This window comes from Anas acuta, chromosome 17, assembly GCF_963932015.1.
Source record: "Anas acuta chromosome 17, bAnaAcu1.1, whole genome shotgun sequence".
Lineage (NCBI taxonomy): Eukaryota > Metazoa > Chordata > Aves > Anseriformes > Anatidae > Anas > Anas acuta.
In genome coordinates, this window is record NC_088995.1 from 11,235,016 (window position 1) to 11,260,113 (window position 25,098).

Sequence of the window (25,098 nt, forward strand, 5' to 3'; positions counted from 1 at the left end):
GGTACATAAAGCTGGCTTGCATTGAACTTATTTACCAAATTTCTGTCTCATTTCCAGGTCAGTTCAATGAATGATCCTATTTAGTTCTTTTTCCTGTTTAAAATATTTCCTACTGAGTCCAAAGCAGTGCCCTTAAAACATAATTGATTTGGGTCATTGAACCTTTATTTTTCATGCACGTTAGTTTGCATCCCGCCACTGGTCTGACTGGTATTTCAGTTAGAAAAATGCAGGCAGATTTCTCCTAGAGGCTAAAGTTCATGTGGTGTCTCTGGCAAAATAAGATTCTGGAGTATGTATCCCTGGAACTAGGCAATCATTTGTAACTTTTTTTTTTTTTTTTTTAATAAATCTTCCGTCTGGCCAGAATGTCATAAATCTGGCTCTCTTGTTAACTTCACACTAAGCAGCAATAATGTCCACAGTGTTTCAGTCCTGATAATTCTAATTACTGAAGCACTGGAGAAGCTGAAAGCTGAGAAGATGGATGAGGCTGGCCTCGAGTCCTGCACAGCACATGGGACTCTCTCTTTGTAGAGCTGAACCATAGTTCTCCTGTTTGCCAAAGCCAGAGACGGAAGAAGCAGCCAAGGTAAGAGAAGTAAGCCAGTGGCAGCAGCTTGCTGGAATGATGTGAGTAATATTTATGCTGAAGGAGGTAAAAGTGTTCTGTACCACTAGAGATGCAAGCCATCTCCTAGATGAAAACACTGAAATCATTTTTGTTCCTTTAATATCTAAGTAGCTTGAAGCAAACAATCCTGTTGCACTGGTTTAAAAAGACCCAGCAAACAAACTTTCCTGTAGTAACCAGCAAACAATTACTCTCCCCCTTCGTTTGTTTCTTTGCATGACAGACCAGGAATGGTGGTGAAGTGTTCCTCCGTCTGTCTCTTTCTTCCTGCCTCCCCTTCTTAAAAGAATGTGTGGCATGTTTGGTACCAGAGAGTGCCTACACAGCAGTATGTAGCTAGCTAGACTAAGGCTGGTGTAGCAGCTCTTCCCTTTCCACGCTATTATTATTCCTACAAGGTCAGTCTATGCACAGACATCTCAGGTCTATCAATATTAAATTATCAATATCCAGCTTGATGGTTAGATATAGAAGACAACACCAGCCAAGTTTTAAGATATTTTAGGCCCTTCCTTGAGTATGAGAATTGCTAAATGTAAAAAATAATCCTCTTCTACTTCTACAAATCCATGGCAGGAAGACAGTGGAGTCGGGACAGGATCTTGCATTAATATGGAGAATGATTGTACAGCAGTTGAGAAGAGCCTTGCTGGCAGCCTTAGCCCTTGGACTCAATGTAAGAATGGTATAATTCCTCTTAAAAAGCCCTCAGCAGAAAATGGCCTTATGCTTCACTTCAGATAGCCTTGCTTCTGATCAGGAAAAAGAGGTCCCAATTTTGAGAGGAGAAAAGGCTGATTTGCCTTTATTTCCTTTCTAGAATTCTTGGGGCCCTACTGAAAGCCACAGAAGTCATCTTGGACTTCGGGAGGATTTAAATCAGGCCATAAGTACTGCTGATTTGGATTAGTAATGATGTACATTGAGGACAACATCTGTATTTGGGTTTGGGTGGAGTCCTTTAATGGTAGAAGAGTTGGTAATATTTTTACAGCACCTTTCATCAGAGGATTTCAGAGTTTCACAAATATCTAATTACAGAAACTATTAAATTAGATGAAATCCTTGGTCCTGGGGGAGTACAGGCAGCACCATTACACTTCAGTATAAAGCAGGGGTGGGTGGTGTTCAAAGTGGCAAAACAAAAGCAAATTTGCCACATACAAGCCATAACCTGCTGTGCTATCTCATTTTCATCCACTATTCTATTCTTCTAATTTCTTTATATTAGCAGCCAGGTTGCAACATCAAACCACCTCAACAAAATGGGCTGGTGCAAGCCTCCATTCAGAACTACTGTCAGGTCTGAGGAGGGACTTTTGGATCACTGATCTGTTACTGATCTATTCCATAATGATCGTGTTTCATTATTGTGTTAAGTAATAGCAGGACTATTAACAAGGGCCAGGTACCAAGGATGTCAGTAAGAAAAGATTCATGAATACAGGAGATCTGGGATGAAATGCCTCTGAAATCCCAACCTAATCCAAATCCCAGAGAGACGATTGTGCAGCCTTTCCAAAGCGGGTGTGCCTACTAGAGACCCAATCCACTTATTCTGCCTAAATCTAGTCCTCTCCTGGTCTTGTTTAGTAAGTATTCTCCTGTTTTGAGTGACTAGGATTTTATTAAAGGACTGTTTTTTTCTTCTGCATTTAACTTAAAATATGGAGCCTATACTGTTAGACCCGAGGCCTGAAGCCCAGACTGCCCATCCGCTTATCTTCCTCCCTGTATTATAGATCTGCATGGGTGGGCAGTTCAGGTGAATCTCAGACTTCGCTATTTGAATACAAGGGCCCCAAGGAGTTTCTCATCAAGACTAACTTTAAATGTGAGCTTAGTAGGCTGAACACTTTGATTTGCCTCTAAAATGAACAGTAACTTATTCCAGGCTTCCTGGTTGAAACTTGAATGGGGAAGAAGAAAGGATGTCTGCAAAGCAGATTTATTTGGAAAAATAAACTGCTCACTGGTTGAGACCCTATAACAACAAACCCAGAGCTTAGGTTTTCCTCTGGCTGCAGTATCTGTTGTACTTTTTTCTGTGTTCTCCCACACCCTCCCTGCTGTGCCCTCATGGTCTCTCCTTATGCGTAGGCAGTAAAGTAAAATTTACAAGCATCCTGCTCTCTGAAATCCTGGCAAAGGAGGAGTCTTGGAAATTTCCCTATTCAGAGCATAAGGGGAGATGAATCCTGAAACAGTGAGGTGAAGAAAGGTGCTGCTGTTTGTATACCATCCAAAGCCAAGTGTGTGTGTGCGCGTGTTCAGACCATAACAGACTTCTGAACGGCCAGCCTCAGCTGTAGCAAATGCATGCTTAAAAACTTAGCTACAAATATTTTTTTACTCCAAGTTTTTGCATGAAAGGAAGGAGGTTTTTATCTGTTTGCTTATTAAGGATCACTATCCATGTCTTCTGCATAAGCCCTCTCACCTGCTAGTGACATTTAGTGAAACATTAAACCAGTTCCTAAAGATTTTCAGCATGCTATTGGCGATATTAGCAGGTTTTAGCTTTCATATGTGGAATGTTTCCTTCTCCATATGTTTGTACAATAGGCTTCCATCATGTGGAACATCTGAAGTGTCTGGATGAAACAATAGGGTCATGCAGCTAGAAATCCAAGCACAAGCAGCTTCTTTTTTTTTTTTTTTTTTTTTCAAAGCAAGTTTACATGTATGTGTGTGGGGTTTTTTTTGTTTGCTTTTAAAGATCAAAATTTGTTTGCTGGGAAGTGGCCAGCAAAATTTGCTTGTGATTGTTTTCCAGTTCCTCATTCTCCAGTTTTTGGTACTCTCAAAACAAAACAAAGCATATTTGAGCACCTAAGCTGCATATGGATTTCATTATTTAAATCTCCCCCAAGTATTTGGGAGGTTTATATATTTAAAGTTAATTTTGGAACACTAGTTCCACAGATTCCTATGAACTCATACATAGCTTGTTGAATGGACTCTTATATTGAACTCTGCAAGCAAACTTTTACTGCAGTGCTATAGCTTTTGTTTTGTTATAGGTTTCGTCTGGTTACCAAGCAGTTCAGACATAATCTGACTGTGTTTTCTACTCTTTAATTTGAGCTGCTTTGGCCTGTTCAGTTTATAGAAAATGAAAACCAGATTGATCTTCTGGAAACTCCTTCATCACCCTGTCAGTTCCCACCAACTCTATCGTTTACTGTTAATTTTATCTATGGTGTGTTGTGTACACCTTGTTAATGAGAACCTGCTTTATAAGAAAAAAGACCTATGCTGACCTATTAAAGCCCTGAAGCAAACGGCCATAGCATCTTGAACTCTTTATTACACAGACTTACTTTTATTTACGATGCTCCTCATCATATTCATGATTATTTGCCTGAGGAAGCACTCTAAATGATGATTTTATTTCTCATTCTAAAGCTTACTTATTTATTTATTGGATATTTGAATAAGAGTATTTTCTGAAGGAAAACAAAAACAAAACCAAGAACAAGAATGGCAGCTTTGTATGGTTATAGGATCTTACGTGATATGGTATCTTGCATTTCTATTGGAAGATCTCTGTATGTCTGTTGAGTATCCAGTCACAAGAATTACAGCTTCCACTCAAGGAATAGCCTCAAAAGTCTGCATGGAAAAGCTGGTCGTTGATGTGAATTCTAGCACTCCCTAGTGGATGTTATCTTACATATCATTTGCTTCCTTAACCATAAAAACTAATGTTGGGATGAGAGCAAGAAAACAATTATCAGACTGCCCTCATAATGACATATCTCACTTGCATTTGTTGCATGAATGTAGCATGATAAATCTGAGATACTCATGACAGATTTCTACCTGACATTGTTCTATCTCACAAATGTAAGAGTTGTAGTTCCCAAGGGAAGACTGTCTAGTCAAATGGGTCTTTCCAAGCACTAGATTTGCGTATTTTAAATAGATTTTTCAAATAATTTCATAGAAAAGCAGTCTGGATATTTTCTTCTTTCAGACTAAGATGAGAAGAAGGACATGAATTTTGCAATGTGGGACTGCAGAGTGAAGAATAAGACCTAGCACTTGGTTTCTAGTAAGAGTACCTAGATGTAAGAGTACTGATTAAATTAAAAAAATAAGTCAATTAGAAATATTCTATGCCTTGGCCTATGCCCCTTCCAGAGAATTTCTGTCTTCAATTCACACTCCTACCAATGCTTTATCTACTTCATAAATGCTTATCCATCTGGCATACAGCAAGTAGAGTTATCAGTGAACAATAGGGTGCTCCTGTGGTAGTAACTTCAACTTGGGAAATTGTCAAGTAGCAGAAGTACCTGTAGTAAAAGTATATATGAAGTAGAAATACCTATATAGAGGTAGCCTTAAAAAATCTAAAGCAAATAAAGAACTGGCTAAGGAGAGAGAACTTCGCTTAGCCAAACTTACATAGCCGTAACTTGCAAGAGTTTGTGTAGGTGAATCCAAATTATCTTAATTAAAGAACTGGAAGGGGAGAACTAAAACTTCTGCATATTTTTAATGTTGGGAAAAAAATCAAGAATAATTTTTGTTATCTTTTCTGTATCCTGAAAGTATTCTAGCAGGTTTCACCTAGGAAGTGTTAGAAAACTGAGTTGGCCAGTAAGTCTTTTAAAGTCCCCACGTTAGTTGAGAGGGGAGATATTCTTTGAGAGGGCTGTTAAGACCATGAATTTCCCTCTGCAAGAAATGTCTCTGCCTTTTGTGTCTAAAGGGAGGCAAGGACCACAGCTGGGTGATCTTTATTCATTGCCTTAAATAGGAGGTCTTCAAGATGTCTGCAGAAACTTCTGCCCATTGTACCTAACTCCAGTGAAGGCTGGCATCTCCGGCCTAATAAGGATAAACTGCTTTTGCTTCTCACCTGAAAACCTCTCAAAAGAAGGAGAGCATCAACTTGACTTTTCTCTGGTTGCTCTGAAAGCAAGTACAAAATGTCAAGTTACAATATATGCACAGACTGCGTATACTGCTGATCATGCTATGGAAAGCTGCACTGTTCCATGGGTGATTGTTCAGAAAACAGCCCTTGTTTGTGTCTCTGTGAACAAGCATTTTTTTGTAAGCAGAAAAAGGCCTTGCATCTCTGGAGTTAAATGAGGAGGTCTGTTGTTCTCCACAGAAACTGGAGTGTGTTGCTGTGTCTGGTGGTTGCCTGAGTGCCCGTGTTTTGTTTTTTTTTTTTTTTTGATTTTCCTTTTCCCCACCTCCTGTTCTCAGAGAGGATCAAGTAGGAAGGATGGTGACCTCATGGCACAGTTATGCAATCTGCTGGAGGCAGGTATCAAAATATGCTGCAGCTGTGAAGCTGGGACCTTGCTGTGGCTGGCGGGCCTGGGCCTCCTGCCCCTAATGAGATTGCTGACCTTCTCCTGCCACTTCTGCAGCTGCTTTGATTCACAGAGATTTGTTGTGGCAATGGCCTGCCTAAAGGTTTGGCATGCTGCTGTAGGAAATGCTGCATCTACAAGCAGGCACCAGAAGTTGGCCACTCTGACCTAGGAGCAGGTGAGGATGTCCTGAGTCCCATCTTTCTCTTTCCATCCTGACAAAGCCTAGTTGCCTCTTTCCAAGGCTATGCAAACATTAACATCCTTGCCTTTTTTTTTTTTTTTTCCCCTCCTCACAGATTGAGGAGAAGGTTGTCTGTTCTCCTGTGAAATAAAGCAGCACCTTCCAAGCAATCTTTTGCAGATTTTCAGGGCTCAGCTGCAGCAAAGTCACATATGGGAAGAATAAGAGAAAATAGCATGCCTACAGTCTGAGGTACATTTGGGCCTCCATGTCCTAAGTCTCATTCAGACTTTGCATTTTGCTCTAATTGCTACAGTGAATTCCTGCTTCCCTCCTCTACTCTTCTAGAAAAAACTTTTCCTTGTCTCCTGCAGCTACAGGCCTTCGTAGTCCCCTCCCCTTCCTACCTGCATGTTGGTAATCTTCAAATGTCCTGTCAGCCATTAAGAACAGTAGAAAACTTGTTGATAGGCATGAAAACAGGGCCCTGTAAAACAGTCTGATATGTGCCAAGTAGTAATATAAGATGAGTTGGGTTCTTTCCTGGAAATGGGATTTGCAGAGTGGAAATGTCACATCCATAATCACAATCATGTGGTGGAACTGCTGTTACCCACTACTGAAATAACAGAGCATCTGTTAAAAAATGTAGTTTTGATTTTGCTTAAATCCAGCAGGTTGCACTCACTTCAAGAAATATTAGACCCTTGTTTAAAAACAGGAGTGCAACTGCTCTGTATTAAATGTATTAAAAGCAAATGTATGCTCAGCCTGGATTTGGGGTCCTACAATTGAGGCCTGTTCAGTGCTCATTTACGTGAATTTCCTCAGGGCACAAGGCAAGAATACAGACTATGTGTGCTGGTGTATGGATTGGTGTCAGGATACAGCTACTGGGAGGGAGAGAAGATGACCCCTCAGCAGACAGAATACACTCCAAATTGAGAACTCTTTGAGGGATCATTCTGAAAAAAAAAGTCACTGTTGAGGACTGGAAAAAGGAGACAGGGACAACTCTCTCATTATATTCAAGTAAGCTACCAGCAATTTTTTTATGCTCTGTCAATCCCATGTCCTGATCTACTGCTGCTAGGCATGCTATTTCCAAGCATCCAGAGATGCCTGAAGAGTTGCCATAATACAGGATGAGAGATTTTCCTTTTGCTGCTGTCTCATGCTTTGAACAGCAAAGGCAATTTGGCAGAGGGGAAAATGGTGATTCCAAGGCAGTTCCAGGAACTCCTGTACTGCCAGGTGGAAAAATAAGTTGAGGTGCTGCTGTTGTATCTAGTTCATTCTAATGAAAGAAAATAAACCTTTAATGATGAGCTGAAAATACAAAATTAAGTAAAGTGCTAATTTTATAAAACCTCCAATTAACTTTGTCCTCCACTTGGAAACAGATTTATAGCTTTATAACATCTTTGATCTCTAGATCAGTCAGCTAGTGAAGTAAATGTGGTCACTTATAAAACTTCAGTCTGTTAGTTTAAGATCTTACTCTTGGGATAGTCTTTCCTTAGATCCTGTATTTGATGAGCATCCAAAAAGCTCAGACTTCTGTAACTTGGAAATACTGTGAGAGGAGAACTTGGTCCTTCCTCTGGGAACCACAAGAATTGTATTTCTGGTAGCTTTGCAGCTAGTTCCTTCCAACCACGTCAGCAAATAAATACTTGTCCATATTTTGTTCCCCCGCCCTTAAGCTAGGAGTGGGGAATGATCTCTTTCCTTTTTTTTTTTTTTTCCCTTCTCCTTTTTAAAGCCCTAAGTTCAATCATTTTCTTTCTGCTCTGGATGAAAGTTCAGGCCACTTCCTATTTCATTTCGGGTGGTTGGCTCTGTTCAAGTATCCAAGTGATCTTTAACTCAGAATGAACCTCTTGTGCTTGGAGGGGCAAGTAACTGAGATACCATACCTAGCTCTGCACGTTAAGAGCAATTGCAAAGATTGTTTGAGCCAGTGTTTTAAAGAGGTCCCTGGGGCAGAATAAAATGTGAAAGAACTGATGAGGTAGTCTTAAAGCATTGCCAACTCTTTGAAAGAAACACACATGTACACACATGTGTACACATTGTATGTTTTTAATTTTGAAGGGGTGATGGATCCTAAATAAAGCTTCCTGGATTTTCACCCCACCAATACTATGGTGAGTTCAGATGGCTAAATTTAGTTATCTAGACTGAACAGTCTTGTATTCTAAGACCGTGTCCATTTCTGTCCAAAATCTAATTGCGTATCTCTATGTTTGGTGTACAGTCAGCTGTAGGCTGACAACATAAAGCTACTAGGCAGCCTTAGTGGGGGGAGCTAGAGGACTCTGTTTTATAAAAGCAAAAAATCTACCTGGAGAAAGGTTCTCTTTTTACTCTCCCCCCCAAAACAAACAAACAAACAAAAAAAAAACCACCACAATCAGTTATGTATCATCTACTTAGTGGGTATACTTTACAGAAAAGGACAAAACATAAAAGAATCTTGTGGTCACAAGCACAGGATCATAACCAAGCATTTTGATTTCAGAGTGATCTTCTTTAAGGGCCTAAGGTCTGCATAAACAAGTTCTATCCTCATCTTCACTCATTACTCTAATATTAATTTTTTCTAGTACAGCCTTCAAGCAAAGACCTAAAAGCCCTTTAACTTGGATAAGGAGATAATACACGTCTGTTCTTGAAGACACTAATAAATGCGGCAGCTCTTAAAAGTTCAGTCAGCTTGAAATGTAGTTGATTATTCCTTCTCTGGCATTTCTAAAAAGAAGTGAAAGTGACATTTTTAAGTATGTCTAAAACTGGAAATACATGTGAGAAATACACAGAAGCTGAGATGTGCATAATGCATGAATGAGGGAGAAGTGGGTTATGATCTTCTCCCCACACACCTGAAACTGGGTATCTCTATCAAGTGTGCATCCTTGCCCTTGAGGATGTCTTAGAAATTTAGTGGTTCCACTGTATTTCTCCAGTTTGGTCTGCTGAGGCTTTCACTCTGACTCTGTGTACGCACCAAGATAACTTGATATTTCTTGGGTATGTTGTAAAAGAAAAACTACACTAGACAGGTCTCAAGCCAGAGAATCTGAGATTGTGCTCACAAATAACAAACATCAAGACAGGACGTCCTCTTTCCCCTTCTTTGAGATAAACACTTCAAAAATAAACAGTCTTTGGGACTATGCAGGCAGGACAGCAACCTCCAGGATGCTGTGAACAGCAGCTCCTCATAACCAGCATTAACATGAATGAAGAAAATGTATCACTACTGCACTCAGGGCTTCAATGAAAGCTATGAACACAAATGGGCTGAGGGTTTCCCTAACCAGGACCTTGCATCACTTTGTCTCCTCTTCAGCAGGGCATATGTCTTTACAAGCTGAACTGCACGGCCGTGTCACCTTCTCCTACCAGCTACATGTAACAGCAGCCTCCCCACATTCTCTCTGGGCTCCCACCACCACCTCATGCCTGAAGCATTCCTCTCTTGGAGGCAGGCCAGAGAAGCTTGAAAAACTGAGCCCTGCCTGCTTCTAGTGGTTTGTGCAGAGGCTGGTACCCATCACTGAAGAGCTCTTGTGGGCAAGCTGCCACATTCGTGGCTTCTTGCAAGACCCTCCTGCCTGGTAATCACCTATCCACACCTTAAGATTTCCTCTGGCAAGCCACTGTATTTCATGTATCAGTACATTAACCACTGCCAATCACACTCCTTTGTATGCTTGAAAACTGCAACCCTTGCTGCCTTCCAAAAAAACTTATTCCTCTGAAGAGGTCCCTTCTGAACCCACGTGAGTTTGATGTGCCTCTCATCAACACACTCAGGAGCTTATCTTCTGAACAGATTAAAAAAAAAAAAAAAAGAAAAAAGAAATCCCCACCCTTTTCATAATTGGTCTGATTGGGGTAGGCATATATCAACTGTTGCTTTTAAAAAAAACAACCTATCATTTGCAAAGATTAAAAATGTGCCAAATTTTTTGCATGCCTCTGTCAAAAGCCTGTGAATTTATAACTTGCTGAGGAAGGGAACATCTGTGTCTAATTGATGAAATTCAGCCTTCATAATGGATGATGTAAATGAACTAAACAGTTTTGTCAGTAATTCAGTCGTGGATTATAAACTCATCAGAAATCCTCCCTCCTCTCTTCCTCCCCCCCCAGATCTGTCTTGCATTTGCTGTCCCTTGTGTATTATTTTTTTCCTGTTCTCCAAACAAATCTTGGAGGTTTTCAGTCTCCCAAGCCATAATAAATGAAATATTGCCCTATTGCCATGACCTTTCAACCATATTTCTGGAATGCATGTGTTGCACAAATCCACCGTCCTTAGGTCTGTGGACACAGGGTACCTGTTGGGATTAAGCTAAATATTGCTGCTGACTGGCAGCCACGTGTCTTGCAGGCGAACAAAAAACATCTGAGCCTGAACCTGAGGCTCCATGGACATACACAGAGTCTCCAAATGATGACAGATTCAAGTGAAAATGAAGGCAGGAATATGAACGTCTCTTGAGAGTGGGGGCGAGGGATTTATAAGAATGCACTTACCCATTCAACACTTCAGTGATTAATCACACAAGATCCACTGAGCTGATGGCTGCTACTTTTGGGTGTTAACAAAATCTTCTGGTAGTAGAGGTGGGGCTGTGAATGCTTCCAACTGCCTTCTCAGTATCTGAAAAAAGACAACTAGGTCAGTTCACATATTTCTCAAAATAAAATCTCAACCCTCAATCACTGCTAATTTAGGAAGTTTGAGCCTATGTGTAATCCTCCTACAGCCAGGAGTACCTTTCAATAGCAGCAGTTCTGATGCACATTCTGGCTCCAAAACTGGGTACTTCTTTTAAATGAAAAGTTAGGCATTATTTGTTAGTTCTTGGTATACAAATATTTAAGAGTGAGCTCAAAAGACGGAGAACAAAGGCATGTCTGCACAGATACTCCAGGAGAGAAGGAAATCACAGAGAAGCCCTTTTTCTTCCTAGCATAGGAGTAACCCTCTCCCTAACAGAAGAAAGGGTATAATCACTGGAAATCAGCTAGTTTTCAGTAAAATCCCCAAAACAACAGTAAATGTATCTGTAATTCCAAAGTAAATTAGGAAATGAAACTAAATGTTAGGATTCGTATCCTCCTAAATTGACAAAGTTTTTCTGTTTTTGGCTGGATTTTTTTACCATGAATTAACTAATTTAGATCAGAAAAACAACAAATTACCTCCTAGAGGAAAGATCTCTAAATTTCTCTTTACCTATTTTGGCATTACATGCTGTGGGACACCTAAAGCATTCACAGAAAATAATATGATCTGGGTGCATGAATATGGTTTCTTCTTCACTTGAGACTTCAAGCCATAGTCCAGGTGCCTTAAATTAGAAGCCTGTAGTTTATTCCACTATAATTAGTACAACCTTTGATTTAAGTGACACTTTTAAAAGTCAAAGATTGGATTTCAATCTGTAGTACGGAAAACAATTTCTACCCACTTTGCTGTTTTGGTCCTTTTTTATTGCCACCCTGACACCTACCCTGGAATTACTCTGAATATGAAAAGCACCTGCTGGAAAACAAAGTTTATGCCTTGCAGAACAGGTCTGGCTTTTTGTTTTCACTTAAGGGCTTTTACCATTCGGCATTGCAATTTTTTTTCTTTCCATTTCAATATGGGCCAAAGGGAAGGAGCAAGAGAAAAAAATTGAGTATTTTGATCTTTGTGGCTTTATATGGACTTCATAAGCTTTGTTTGTTCTACTGCCAAACTTCCTTTGTGTTTAAATAGATAACAGACCAAGACGACAAATCATTTCCAATAATAATAATAAAAAAGAAAAACAAACCCCCAAAGCCTTCCCTTTCTTTTCCAATTAATGCTAGTAAACACATGCTCCTAGATGGGGCTTGTGACCTAAGTACCTCTGCCTTATTATTTCTCCTTTTCAAAAACAATCGCCCAAGGCAGAGAAAGGGCTCTCTGCTCTCCAAATTTATGAAAGAATTTTGAAAAAAGGCTCTGAGAGCATCTTTAGGAGAAGGTCAGTGTAAATATGATATGGGGAAAACAGCCTCATACACCTTTAGAAACAAGGAAAATGGTAGGTAGCACAACTATTTGTGGATTTCTTCCTATTTGGACCGTGAAGACTATTTATGGAGAAAGAAGAAATAACAAATTTCACATGGGACTATCACTGTTACGCAAAATGCATGTTGATTGCTAGTTTACTAGTGAGAGCTGATATCTGCCATCACTATTTTGAGAGGCTGTGCATTTAAAGGACAATTTACCCAATCAAAACCACCTAGATTTTACTGCTTATTGAAGTAAATAAGACAATGTCTTTGAAACAGAAGATGAGTTGGTTGCATGAATCATGCTTAATCGTCACTGCGAGGGCCTTTTTACATTTGAAAAAATCGTTTTGTAATGAAAATAACACAGAGTTCAAGATACTGTGATGACACAATTTTTCTTTAGCTTCCTAAGATTTTTAACACACAACAAGCCATTTAGGATGACACTTTTGTGTGGTGAAAAAATTGTATGTCATCAAGTAATGTATTCAGTAATCAATAACCTGGGAACACCTCTTAGCCAAAAGCAGAAATTGATGCTATTATGATCAGTAACAGAAAAAGAGGAATAGAAATTAATTACTCATCTAGATTACATTTCTGCAGAGGTTGATCATTCAATATATACTTGCATGGTCTTTAAGAATGGCTGTCCATATTAGAGATTAATGTTCTAAATGTGAAAGTAGAAGGTAGACTTTTACAAGCTTAATGAATTTCCACTTCTTGAGGCTATCTTATACCAGTTGCTAAAGGGGAAGGATAGGACCTTCAGTAGGTCTAGCAGGCTGCATCCTGTATATTGTCTCTGGCAAGATGTAAGCTTATTTGTTTAATTTCCCAGGTATATTATTCCTGTGGTGCGGTGGTGGAATCAATGGAAAGAGGCCTGATTTTGTCTCCAGGTTTTCCAAACAACTACTACCCAGGGACGCACTGTGTTTGGCAATTTTTCATTCCCATGAGAACCCATCTCATCTTGGAAATTTTTGACTTTGACATTTTTGAAAGCTCTAGCGAAACTCCGCCCCCCTGGGATGGTTTTTCAGCCCCTGCTGTAACGGAAAGTAAGGACACATCCCCTCCTCAGGAAAACCCAGACTTCACTCTCCATACCACTGAATCCTCTCTCCAGACCTGGATGTCGAAGGTGGCTCAGAATCTGAGCAGCACAGGAGATCAGTCAAAAGAGCTTTCTGGTCACCTGGAACAATTTCCAGGAGCTGCCTCAAAGAAAGATGAAGCCAAACAAGCATCTGAAGAAAACCAGTCTAAACAGATGAAGAAACCCAAAGCGATCACCAAGACCCAAACAGAAGAACTGTCATTCTCTGTGGCGAGTGGTGCCACGATGCAGAGACAAAATACCAGTGACCGAGAAACAGAGGAAGATTTGAAAGGCAAAACTTTGCTTGCCCGCCTAGCTGCTAGTGAGAGAGATGAAGTTTTGGGAGAGAGCTGGACTCTCCCCACAACGGTACTGCCAGTGGAAATCTCTTCCAGCCCACAGTCAGCAGTGGATGTCTGTCCCCATGATGTATTGTATGTTTCTGATCTCATCACATTTTCCTCTCGCTTCTGTGGACCAAATTCACCTTTAAACAAAACCATGGTCTTTGGTTCATCTCTGGAAATGGTGGAGGTTATCATGGAGCTAATTACCACCACTGACCGGGGCCGAGGCTTTGCAATGCTCTTTGAATACAAGAACATCACTGAACCCAACACTGTAGACGCTGTGAGGCAAGAAAGAAATGAAAACATGATGATGATGGCAGTTTTAACAGGGACTGTCTTCTTTGCACTGGCTTTGCTCTCTGCCCTCTGCATAGCTTGCAGGTAAGATGATGCATGTCTGAGCCTTTGAAGCATGTGACATTATCTGTGCATGACGAGAAAGACCAGAAAACAAATATACATTTCCTTTGCTCTTCTAATGCTTACTGTCCTTTAAGTACAGTAGTGTGTAGCTATAGAGGAAATCAAAGTCAGATTCTATTCCTGCCACATGCTCCACAGTTTTCTTTCCCAGATCTACAGCTCCACTGCCTCCAATCTATTTTATTTTCCTGCAGAAACACCTGGAGAGTGAGGACTTCCTTGGTCATTATTTGCTTTTGAAACTTGTTTCTCAGTTTTGGAACACTGGCTGCACTGGGGACAAATGCAGAACAGAGAGATCACCTTTTCCTGAGTATCTCAAGCAGGCTGAGCACTGCACATTAGCACCTTGCAGAAAAGTAAATAGCAGCTAAAATACTACCACTTGGAATTAACATGTTGTTACCTACATTAACTAGCATTTTCCAATTGGAAGCAAATTCTATTCAAGCGACTCAAACTTTGAAATTCTAATGCACCTCAGGAGGTAAGCAGTCACCTACACATCCCGGTCACTGCTAGGGGAAGAGCCACACGATGTGCTGTGGTATCTGTGCCTGTCCACAGAGGTCATCTGGAATGACTTGGCCAAGTGAGCTGAAGCTTGGGCAGCTGGTTTCCAGGTCCTGATGCTAACCAGTTAAACAGCTAAAACCAGCCAGTGATGAAAACATTCCTCTCCAGTCAGTTGCTTTTATTTGTTTTCTCCTGATATATCTATCAGGAGAAAGCTTGTCCACCCCCCAGCACGTTTGCATTTTTCTTACTAACTCTAGTGAAAACATTTCTGTAAAAACATTGCTTTTTTTTTTTTTTTGTTCCTCCTTCCAACAAATTCAAAGCAAAGCATAAGCTCCCCAGGTTTTTCTCAAAACAAACAGTATTTTTCAAATATTTTGACTGCAATGGAAGCATCAGGCAAACTGAAACAAATACTGCCCCTTGTAGGGCTCTGCTGGAGTGCCTGAGCATTAGTAATAGCATTTGTTTCACAGTGACAGCATTCAACTGGTCTGTCCCCTCTTCCTGTATCCTCTACCTAAAGTATTTTGGATCCTCCAACACAAAAGTTCTCAGGATGGCCCAGCAACTCCTAGTAGCTGAGGTTGGTTTGATAAAGGTAATTTGTTTTCCTTGTCCTTTGGAGGCTGCATTTCTAGCTGTGCTGAATAAATACAAAATATAGGCCACCACTGTACTGAGAATGAGAAAATGTGGGCAAGGTGGTGGAGCTTAAATATAATCTCCCTTGCTGTGTATAGAAATTCCTGCTTTCAGGGTCTGGGTTTTTCATAGTTGCAAGAGTTAAACTTGCATGTGTTACATCTAACTAACCTTTTTCCTTTTTAAAGAGCTTGCAGAATACTAATTTAGACCACAATTTTTTTTTTGCTAGCTCTAAAGGAAAACGTCTGGTGGAAAATGTCTTCCAGATACTAAATACTTCATTTTTATACCCTTGCCAAACTTCAAAAGCAGCAGAAACATGCTGCCTTTGCTATGGCAGCAGTCTTGCTAATACACATGTCGAGTAGGCTGTTCTTGCTCCATTTTCCCTATTTAATTTCACTGCAGCTATCCATGAAGCTGAGTATTATTCAAACCAAAGTACACCAGCAATGTGAGATTCCACTGGCAGTAGTGTACAATTTGGCTTTTTGCTTCTCAGATATTTACAAAACATGGTAATATTCTATAGTTGACCAACAGAGAAAACTTAATACAACCCCCCCTCCCAAAAAAAAAAAAAAAAAAAGTTATATGTTCTGGTCACTGAGAACATCTTGCCAAGAAAAAAAAAGGAAAATATATCTGTCAGATATTGGCTGTATATAGAGAGAACTATCCCTAGTCCTTTAGTCTTCTGAAAGGCTCTTTGCTATGCCAGCTGCCTATGTTCCCTGCACGCTATTTCAGGGAGGCCTTGATTACAATATACTTTTATTTCTTGCTAGACTTAAACCCTGTGAGATCTGTGGTGTGGAAACAATGCCATGACCTGTGCCGAGCACGTCACTTAGGCTGCACTGGAAAATTCTTTTTCCCTCTTTCCTGCCCTAACTGCTTTAAGGATATTTGTCTCTGGCCCCAGCACCACTGGCACTGGTTGGAGCTCGCCTACACTTTCCAGCTGTGTAGTTTTTTTTTTTTGTTTTTTTTTTTTTTTTTTTTAAACAAAGCTTAGAATAAGACTGCAGAGACCATTAAGCACATCTAACCTGCTTTTAGTTTGAGACCACCAAGCTCTATTTTATGCTTCTTGCCCTAAGTAGGGGCTTGACATCAGGTGTCAGAAGTGTTTTAGCCATAGCTTGTCCTCATTGCCAAAAATGTCAAGACTGCAAGGGGTGGGGTGAGGGAAGAAGTGAAGATGCTTTAATAACACAGCACATTCAGAAATGCGACCAGCTCTCTGAGGCATGACAATGCTGGCCCTGGCTGGAATATGCCATTGCAAAGGAGATGCCAAGAGTGACCCTCAAGCTCTTGGCCCTGTAAACTTGCCTTTCACTTCTCTTCGTGCTCTGCTTGCTCCTCTGGTACCACATTGGCATTTAGCTGCGATTCTGCCATTTCTATCTGCTGCTCTTGCTCAGCTAAAAGTAGCAGGGGATTAGCTTTGCCAGGGTTAGAAATGGCCCAGGCCAGGCTTGGCACCTACTGCCAGTCCAATGCACCAAGTCGTCAGCAGAGTCTGCTCAGGCTCATTGCATTCAGCCAGGGCAAAGCTCTCTGGGGAAACTCCAAGTCTCTGCCACACTGCAGCTTTTGTTTGCTGTTTGGGGAGGAAATGAAAGCTTCAGTTGTTAGTTGGCCAATAATTCTAATTACTTTTGGCCATGAGGCCTGACTCAAGCAATGGGGTATTTTTTATTTTCTTTCCCAAGCCCCCAAAACAAGAGACACATCCACCTTATTTAATTTTAATCCTGTCCAGTGCAGCCAGACTTTTGCTCAATGGTTGCAATCCATGGATTGTAACTGCATATTACATCTGCATAGCCTGCCAGTGACCTGTTTCCAATTACAACCCGTCTACACGTACAGCTATTTCATCAAGTTGTTATGTGCTGCCATTTCACTCCATGCAAGCTGCCCTGCCTGCAGCCTGATCTTCACCTGGGGGTGGAACTTCTTCCTCCTATGACACCCTCCTAGAGGATGCTAGTCACTTCTGGGCTAAAACCAGGGCTTTTCTCTGCCATTCTCATGGTAAGCAGAACCCAGAGCCCCCTACCTGCCTGTTTGTAGCTGTGTCCCCTGCTCCTGTCTCTCTACAAGAGGCTAGTTTAGTTAGAAATGTAACTAGACATAGAAGGAACTGCCTACTAGGGAACACAGGGCAATTTTCACAAAGCTTTCAACAGACTTAAATTTTTGCCTTACTTGGGAAGGTTTAAGCAACTTTTTTAAAAATGCACCTTATTTTAAGTGATGGAAAATGGCACAGTGGGTATTTTATATGTGTGAGCTATGCACTGATCTAAATCACAGATCTACTTGGTGGCCAGGCACTGCAGCATGCCATGGGAGGTGCAGTGCGTCTGGAGAGAGAAGTAAAGAAAGACTAAGGGCCCAAGTCCTGCAGATTAGAGCATCTCTCCAAGCACTTTAGCTGTAGCTCTGAATAGAAAGAAAAAATCTCAAGTTTCCACCAGAACTTTTTGTTGGCCAAATCTAGAAATCCTTAGCCTTGGTGTGCATTAGTTCTTGACAGTAAATCAAACTGTTCGGTGGAAATAAGACACTCAATACCCAAAGCATGATAAGGGAAGAAGTTAAACAGGGGATATTTCAACCAGTTACACTTTACTATCCTAGTTGAAATCTCAGGAGGAACAGGACTCTTCCTTCTCCTGTTCTCCCTTCTTCTACTGTCCTTGCACAGAAAACTGATATTTTCTGGAAAACTGGCAACACCTTACTGTCCCTCTGGTTCATTCTGCCAAACTGCAGTGTGGCTTTCAAGATAGCTATGGTGCCTGCTAAATATTGTAAAACACATTTATAAAAAATGGAAAAGAACCAGATCTGTGTAAGGTATTGACATTTCTTAGTGCAAAACTTGCACTGTTTATCCTAGTTTATCAACTATCAGCTGCTGAGACTTTTATAATGGATATTTCATCTTTTTAGCTTTGTCCCAGAGAATATGAATATCTTATAAGTGGGACATCTGTATATAGGACTCAGAGAAACACATTTCCAGTCATGTTTCCAAGGATTTGAGTATCTTGTCTGTCACATTAAGAGGTCAAATAAACTCAGAAGTGAGACCATCCAGTTCACCAACAAGTCTGGTAGACAAGGCCTGGTGTTCAGTGTGGAAGAAATGTGTGCTAATTTATTTATTTTTCTTAAAAGAGAACATTCCCTTTTTGGTCTTCAATCCTTAGGTGGGAATATTTCAATAAATGTTTGTAACACATCAGTTATTTGAAACAAGAATATTTATGATTCTGAGATTTGAGTAAATGGGCTTTGGTAGGAAAGAGTAGGGATATGGTAAGAGAAGAAAATATAAATGTAATATGGAAAAAGCAGGAAATTGCACAGTTCTTACGCTATCTATCTGGATGCCTTGACCACTATGCTAATTCATTATTTTGGGTCATGTTTTACTCAATCCCGCCTGCTTAAGTGGTTCTGGTGGCTAATAAGAACTTCTGGTGTGTGTGTGCATGTGTATGTGTGGGGGGCATATTTACATATGCATGTTCTACTCAAGAGCATTTCCTGCTTGGCTTGATCTTAATCCTCCAATTAGGAAACACCACTTCTTAGAAATCTCTTGCTGCTCCCTCTCCCCAAACCACTGAGTTGAAGCAGCCCTGCATACCGTGGCAAAGCCCATGTGGCAGCTGATGTGATCTTGCTTCCTGGAGTAACAACTATCCATCTGGAGTCCTTCTCAATTAAAGTCAGAAGTGCAAACTTGCTCTCCTCTTTCTGTAGTTTCCTCCATATTCATTAGGAATAGTACTGGGGGGACACCATACTTTTTTTTTTTTTCCTCCCCCTCCATTGTTTCACTTTCAATAAGCCTTTTTTTTTTTAAGAGTTCCAATGATATGGTGAAGGAATGAAACCTTATGCCTGAGATGGAGCACATGCTGACTCCTGGCCAGACTCATCAGGTGTCGTCTGAGCCCCCAGGTCTTAGAGAGAAGCAATAATGAAATGATGCCTGAAAACTTGCGATCTTGACTTCAGCACATCATTTAAAAGACACCACCACAAACCTTGCATGGAAGCCAGCAAGAGGAAATATGCCACCCAACAGCATAGCTAGTAGGGAAAAATAGTAACATAGGTCACATCATATATTAACACTGCTGTGTGTTTCTGCACTGTCCCATGAAGAACTGCCGTACACCAAAATAAAATATACTTGCTTCAGTCATGATCATGTTCAGCCTTTCTTCATGACATGTTTACATTTTGGATGAGTAAGATGTAAATAACACTAGATGTTTCAGAATGTCAGATTTAGTAAAACTTAAAAAAAAAAAAAAAAAAATGTTAAGAACATGATTTTGTTTCCCCTCATCCCAACAGGCATATTTAGCTGGTAACCATCTGCCATAGCAGTTTCCATTAATAAAATGGTCATACAGATGAACATTTGATGTTCTCTGCTTGCTAAATATAATCCAGCATGCAATACCGACTACACAGATGAAATACTCTGTATAACAGGATAAGAACAATGTCATTGCTCAGACCAAAGGAAGGATTTCGGTTCTGCGATTTAGTTTCTGACATGAAAGAACAGCCTGTGGGGGGAAGGCTAGTAGGACTTTAAAGAGATCTGAACTCTGTTCCGCTCTCTGTTTTGTGGTGATCATGGGAAGAAGACAGATCCTTCTCTTCTTCAGCTGACTTTCCACTACACGAGCATATCAGTTTTTACCCTGGCCTACAGGCCTTGAGCCTTGGTGAGTGTTTTGGATGCTCCTGCAGGCCGGACAGCTCGTAACCTGCTAGGCCACCCTTGCAGGACAAGCACCGCTGACAGCTTCCCTTCTCTGGGTTTAACTCACTTGTGGGCTTCTTGTTGTTGTTGCTGTCTCTCCTTTTCAGGCAGAGAACGTGCCCCAAAAGGAGCTCATCCAACGCATGCAGTGACCAGGAGGTTAGTGCTAATGGCTTCAGCAATTTCTGTTTCTCTCTTTCATATTGGCTGTTGCACTGTTTATCTGACGATGTTTACTGGGGCATGTTCTGAGTTGTAGAATGGGATCCAGAACTCCGCCGTTGATATCAATGAGCTCCAGCTTGTGGTGCCAAGTCGGGAGAATGAAAACAACAACCACTCTGTCAGCCGGGAGCAGGCGGGTAAGCGCGGCGCACTGGCAGGGGTGGGTCAGGGCACCCTGTAGGCCTTGGCCTGCTAATCAGACCATTCCTTCCTTGCCATCCTCCTCCCCGTCTCGCCCAGGCACAGCTGGAGAGCCACTTCACAGCAGAAAGGCTTTGTTGTGGGAATATCCCTTGCTGCTCTCCCCCCCTCACTGGTAGGGCAATTCTCCTGGCAAGGAGCACACACAGGCACAGCTCCAGGACACTGCCAGCAGAAGCTGTCATAGCACAGAGCATTGCAGGGACACTGTGTTAGCAACACTAATCTGTCTGCTTCAGGCTGCTACAACCAGAGCTTATAATCATCCACGAATTGTGGAAGACTCATCTGCCCTGCATCTAACCTTGTCTGGGTAAGGATGAGTTTTACAGTGCTTTCGTTGGCTTTGAACAACTTGGACTCCTGGAGCTAAATTTTTCTGCAGGGCATTATGGATGAGGCTGCTTTAAACGATATTTACCTCACAGTGCGTTTCCAGAACAAGAACAGGGAGTCCTCCAGCCAAGCTGCAGATATTGTCACTTGTTGAAATCTTGAGTCACAACACATTAATCCTGTCAGCAAACCTTTTGGTCAAAGGCCAACAAGGAGCCACTTCACGGTGCACTGCCACACACCATCAGTTTTCCACTAAACCATCAACTTTTATACACATCTCTCATATGGATACCTTCCTAAAAAGCTAATTCTGTTCTGCCAAAAGTCATTAAGAAGGTTATGGCCAGAAGCCAGAGCTCTCCGGGCCTGGACCTAAAGTACAGACCTTGGGGATGCAAACATGCACATACACCTATGGCAATGGCTGGAACGTACAGCTGCCTGAGGGAGCAGCATCACCACGGCTCAAGCAAAAAGGATTTGTAAGCACTTGTAACAAAATCAAAGCTCACTATTAATAGGAATGAGTAACAACAAATAAAGAATGAGTTAAGAAACTCTTCAAGTTTCTGATCTGCAGAAAAACCTTATGCGTTTAGTATGAGGGATTTCAGTTTGGGTCTGGCTTTATTAGACAGCAGACCCAAGGGTGTTTCTTTCTTCCCCTCACCCACCACCTTTTGTTTTGTTTTTAAAGGCTTGCAGTTTCAGGAGAGCAAACTCTTGGCTTGTATTTTATTCTGACTGGTGCAACAGGCAGATGTGGGTCTAGATTCTCTGGGGAGAGGGAAAGGTGAGGGAAGAGGGATTATAATGGATGAGTTGGGAACAGATGTTTTGGACTCTCCCAAGCAGTCTTTATGGATTTTCTTTTCCTCAGTCACTTCCTGTGAAGGCAGCATAGAACGGTCTCCTCAGGATACTGACCCAGATGTGCCCTCTTCCACCTCTGCAGTGACTACTGAGACAGGAAGCGATGAAGTGTTTATTATTTCTGCTGGACCTGGAGCCAGTGGGCTGAGCTTTACCACCTACAGAATACAGGTAGGAATGCTCTTGGGCATCTCTAGAAGCCCAGCAAGCCACAGGATGTCCTTCTTGAAAAGCATTTGTCGTGTTCCTTCACTTAACAGTTCCTGCCTAGCTTGCAGGAATGGTAGTGATCTAACCAGGCAGTACTCCTGACCATCAGACTGAGCTGCTTTGAACTTATGTGGGCTGTGATCCCTCAAAAGCCAGAATCTTCCCAGCTTAGATAGGATCAAATTCAGAAGTCTACATTGGATCTTATAGGTGACAATGCAATGGTCTGCCAGCGGGCTGTAGGACCAGTCCATACAATACTGTCACAGTTTATGGAACAAAAGCAGCCAGTATCCCCACACTTGATTAGTATGTTATCCAGGGGGTCAGACTGGTCAGAATTTTCCCACATCAGTGCAAATCATACAGTAAAGCTTCCCCTCCAGCCAACCATGCTGATTAACACACACACACAAAAAAAGGAAAAAAAAAATAAAAAAAAATCCAGTACCTTCCCTTGCCCAAGTACATTACCTTCTGAGGAGCAGGGCACATGAACTGTATTGGCACCCGAGACACCCTTGAACCCCAGCACTCCTTGCTCCTTCTTTCCAGTGGAGAGAGCTTCACCTGGTGGCAGCCACTTACAAATACAGCTTCTAGACAGAGAGGAAACCCATTTCCCTTCCTCTTTCCCCTGCTTTAGTCAGGATGAAGAGCACACTTACAGCAAAACATTTCTTTTATATCATGCCTTCTACGAGCGAGCCAGAAGAGGATGTATGTCTATATACACACATGTAATATAGTGTTACAGCAACTCTAACTGAACATAATGCACAGAATTAAATTGATTTACCACAATATTATCTCAGGATGTTGCTCCTTCTCAGTGATATCCGTTTTTTACAGCGCTCTCAACCAAAGCTCCAGAGGATCAAAACCCAAACAAACAAAAAAAAAATCAAGGAGAGTGAATGCCACCTTTAAAAAAAAGCACTGTCTTTTTCAGCACAGCTGAAAACTATCCTCTCTAATTGGGGTGGAAATTGAGCCCAGCAGATGATTTGCACACCTGCACTTAAGTGTTATCTTAAGTCTACTTAGGTTACTAAATGTTAGACATAAAGATGATTTATGTTCATAGTTACATTTCTAGGTGTATATTCTAAGGTGTATGATGAATCTGGCCATCCAGCTTCTGATTTTTGTCTTTGAGCCCTGCAGAGGGTAGGTACACAGTGTTTGAGGGCTGTGTAACTCCATGAGTTACCTTCTGGGGCCTAGCTGCTCTCTTGGCAGGGCTGCATGTGAAAAGACCAGTGAAATGCTGAGCCTGTACAGCACAGTAAATAATGTCTTTAGATTCATCTCACCCAGAATGCTCATCTAGACAAAGCAAACGGCAAAGACTTTTAATTTAAACAAAAAAAAAGTCCAAATCTTTTTACTGAGGAATGGTGGCCTCTTGATTTTATGCCTTTCAGTAAGAGTGATCCTCAGCTTTGCTAGGCAGGCACCAGTCATAAATGGGCTTTTGCTTTTTAGCTTTTAAAATCCATTTGATGAAATCAGTCTCCTGTCAGAAGGTAACACCTGAGACAACAACCACACCTCTCTGTTTTGGGGACTACTGTGAGGAAATGGAGGGCAGGGCTGATGATGCAAGAGGAACCAGTGTCTTTCAGGTGGCTTCTGAGGAACACGGTGTCTCCAGGAGGGTCATGGATTTCTAAGTCCTTTTTGGTTTAAGTCATCACTCAGCCTTAGGCTGATTTACACCTATGACCTGTTACTTCTATTCAGACAAGTTCCAGATGAACAGGTTTGAGTAAAGACTAACAGTCTTTACATGGATGTTTAAGAATCACATTTTTTTTCCCTAAAAGATTTTCAGAAATCTAGAAAATACATTATTCATCTCGACAGTTGCTCCCAGTACATCTGTCTCAAAACCATCAAAATAATAAACCCTTAGACAGCCTGAAAAGGCTTCTGAGTAGAAGACAGCTGGATTATAAATGTATAAATAAAGTTTCTTACTTTAATCAAATCTGAGACTAAGAGCTCAATATTGAAACAAATTTATCCAGAGCCTGAATACACCCTCTGCCAGCTTCCTACAGAGAAGCTCATTCCTTGTCTCTGCCCATCCTTTTCCAATATGACATTGTAACTGAATAGTTTCTTTGATTTGTAGAAACTTAGGAGATTCTGTTTATCAGAAACAACAAATGACAAGCTTTTGGTCTCTCAGGACTTTTAAATCCAGGACATGGTGGGATTTATTTCAGAGCCTCTTTAAGGACTTCATAAACTCTGGGAATGTGAATGTCGCATTCTTCTCATGACAGTCATATTAACACAGCTGAAAATTAAAAATACATATAGAGTTGTGGAACAGGAGGCTTCTATGAACAACAGGTGAATTCAACAGAGCAATTCTGCTCATATGCAGAGTTGGTGAGAATGATTTCATGTGCTCAGCTCCTGATGATGCCAATTTTACACCTGTCTAGACATCTTTCTTATTCTCCTGCTAAAACCTGTTTTCCACCTGAAAAAACATTTCTTATGTGAAATTGGCTCTACTCTGGGCCTTATGTCTCTTGTTCCACTCACCACAGACATTGAGAACAGATTACTGCCTTTCTCTTTGTTTTAATTCTTTGTATTCTCTTAATTCTTCCCTAACTCAGACTGAAGAGCACCACTTAATTTAGTCTTTCCTCCTGAATCATGCATTTTTTAGACATTCTGAGTCTCTTGTTGCTTTCTTCTGGATTTCTTCCAGTGGGCCTCATCCCCCCCTTGGAGTTCTGTTTGACAAAACACATCTGGAGCCTACCAAGAGCCTAGCAGAGTGGAAGAATTATGTTTTGCACTGTGAAGTTTAGTACTGTAATCTGTCAGATATCTTCGGTGTAATGAAGCTTTAGGTATTTGATATATGCAGTTAGTGGTAGGATTTTGTTTCTTATATGACTGAAATTTCACAGTTCAGTGTAAAACCTGAAACAGAAGAAACAAAGTAAAACTGCTGTCCAGTAAGCCAGTGAATCCCACACAGCATGCTGGAAGAGAAATGAACAGAAATTGTATTCCTGTGTCTTGTCCTGGGAAAAGAGCCACTGAAGAAATCACTCACTTGCACTAAAGGCCTATTTTTAAAGTGTTTTTAAAACCTTTTGACAACAGGTTTTGTAAATGATCTTTACTTACT

At 41.1% G+C, this 25,098-nt stretch overlaps 1 protein-coding gene and 1 long non-coding RNA gene across 4 annotated transcripts in view; one reads left to right on the forward strand and one right to left on the reverse strand.

Annotated features, from left to right (window-relative positions):
• LOC137865790 (uncharacterized) overlaps nucleotides 1–25,098 on the forward strand; it is a 32,611-nt gene that overhangs the window by 4,041 nt on the left and 3,472 nt on the right. For 2 of the 3 annotated variants that reach the window (XM_068701237.1, XM_068701239.1), the window contains exons 2-5: nucleotides 13,074–14,068; nucleotides 20,195–20,246; nucleotides 20,347–20,449; nucleotides 21,733–21,896. In XM_068701237.1, the coding sequence (XP_068557338.1) occupies nucleotides 13,074–14,068; nucleotides 20,195–20,246; nucleotides 20,347–20,449; nucleotides 21,733–21,896 (1,314 nt within the window). Of the gene's footprint in view, nucleotides 1–5,862; nucleotides 6,149–6,269; nucleotides 6,407–13,073; nucleotides 14,069–20,194; nucleotides 20,247–20,346; nucleotides 20,450–21,732; nucleotides 21,897–25,098 lie in introns of those variants that run through there. The other variant, XM_068701238.1, reaches the window with a different exon arrangement.
• Nucleotides 7,881–25,088, reverse strand: LOC137865793 (uncharacterized). Its single transcript, XR_011102076.1, has 3 exons — nucleotides 22,735–25,088; nucleotides 10,703–10,829; nucleotides 7,881–8,908 (listed from the first exon to the last, which is right to left on the reverse strand). It is a non-coding gene; the product is annotated as an uncharacterized lncRNA (long non-coding RNA).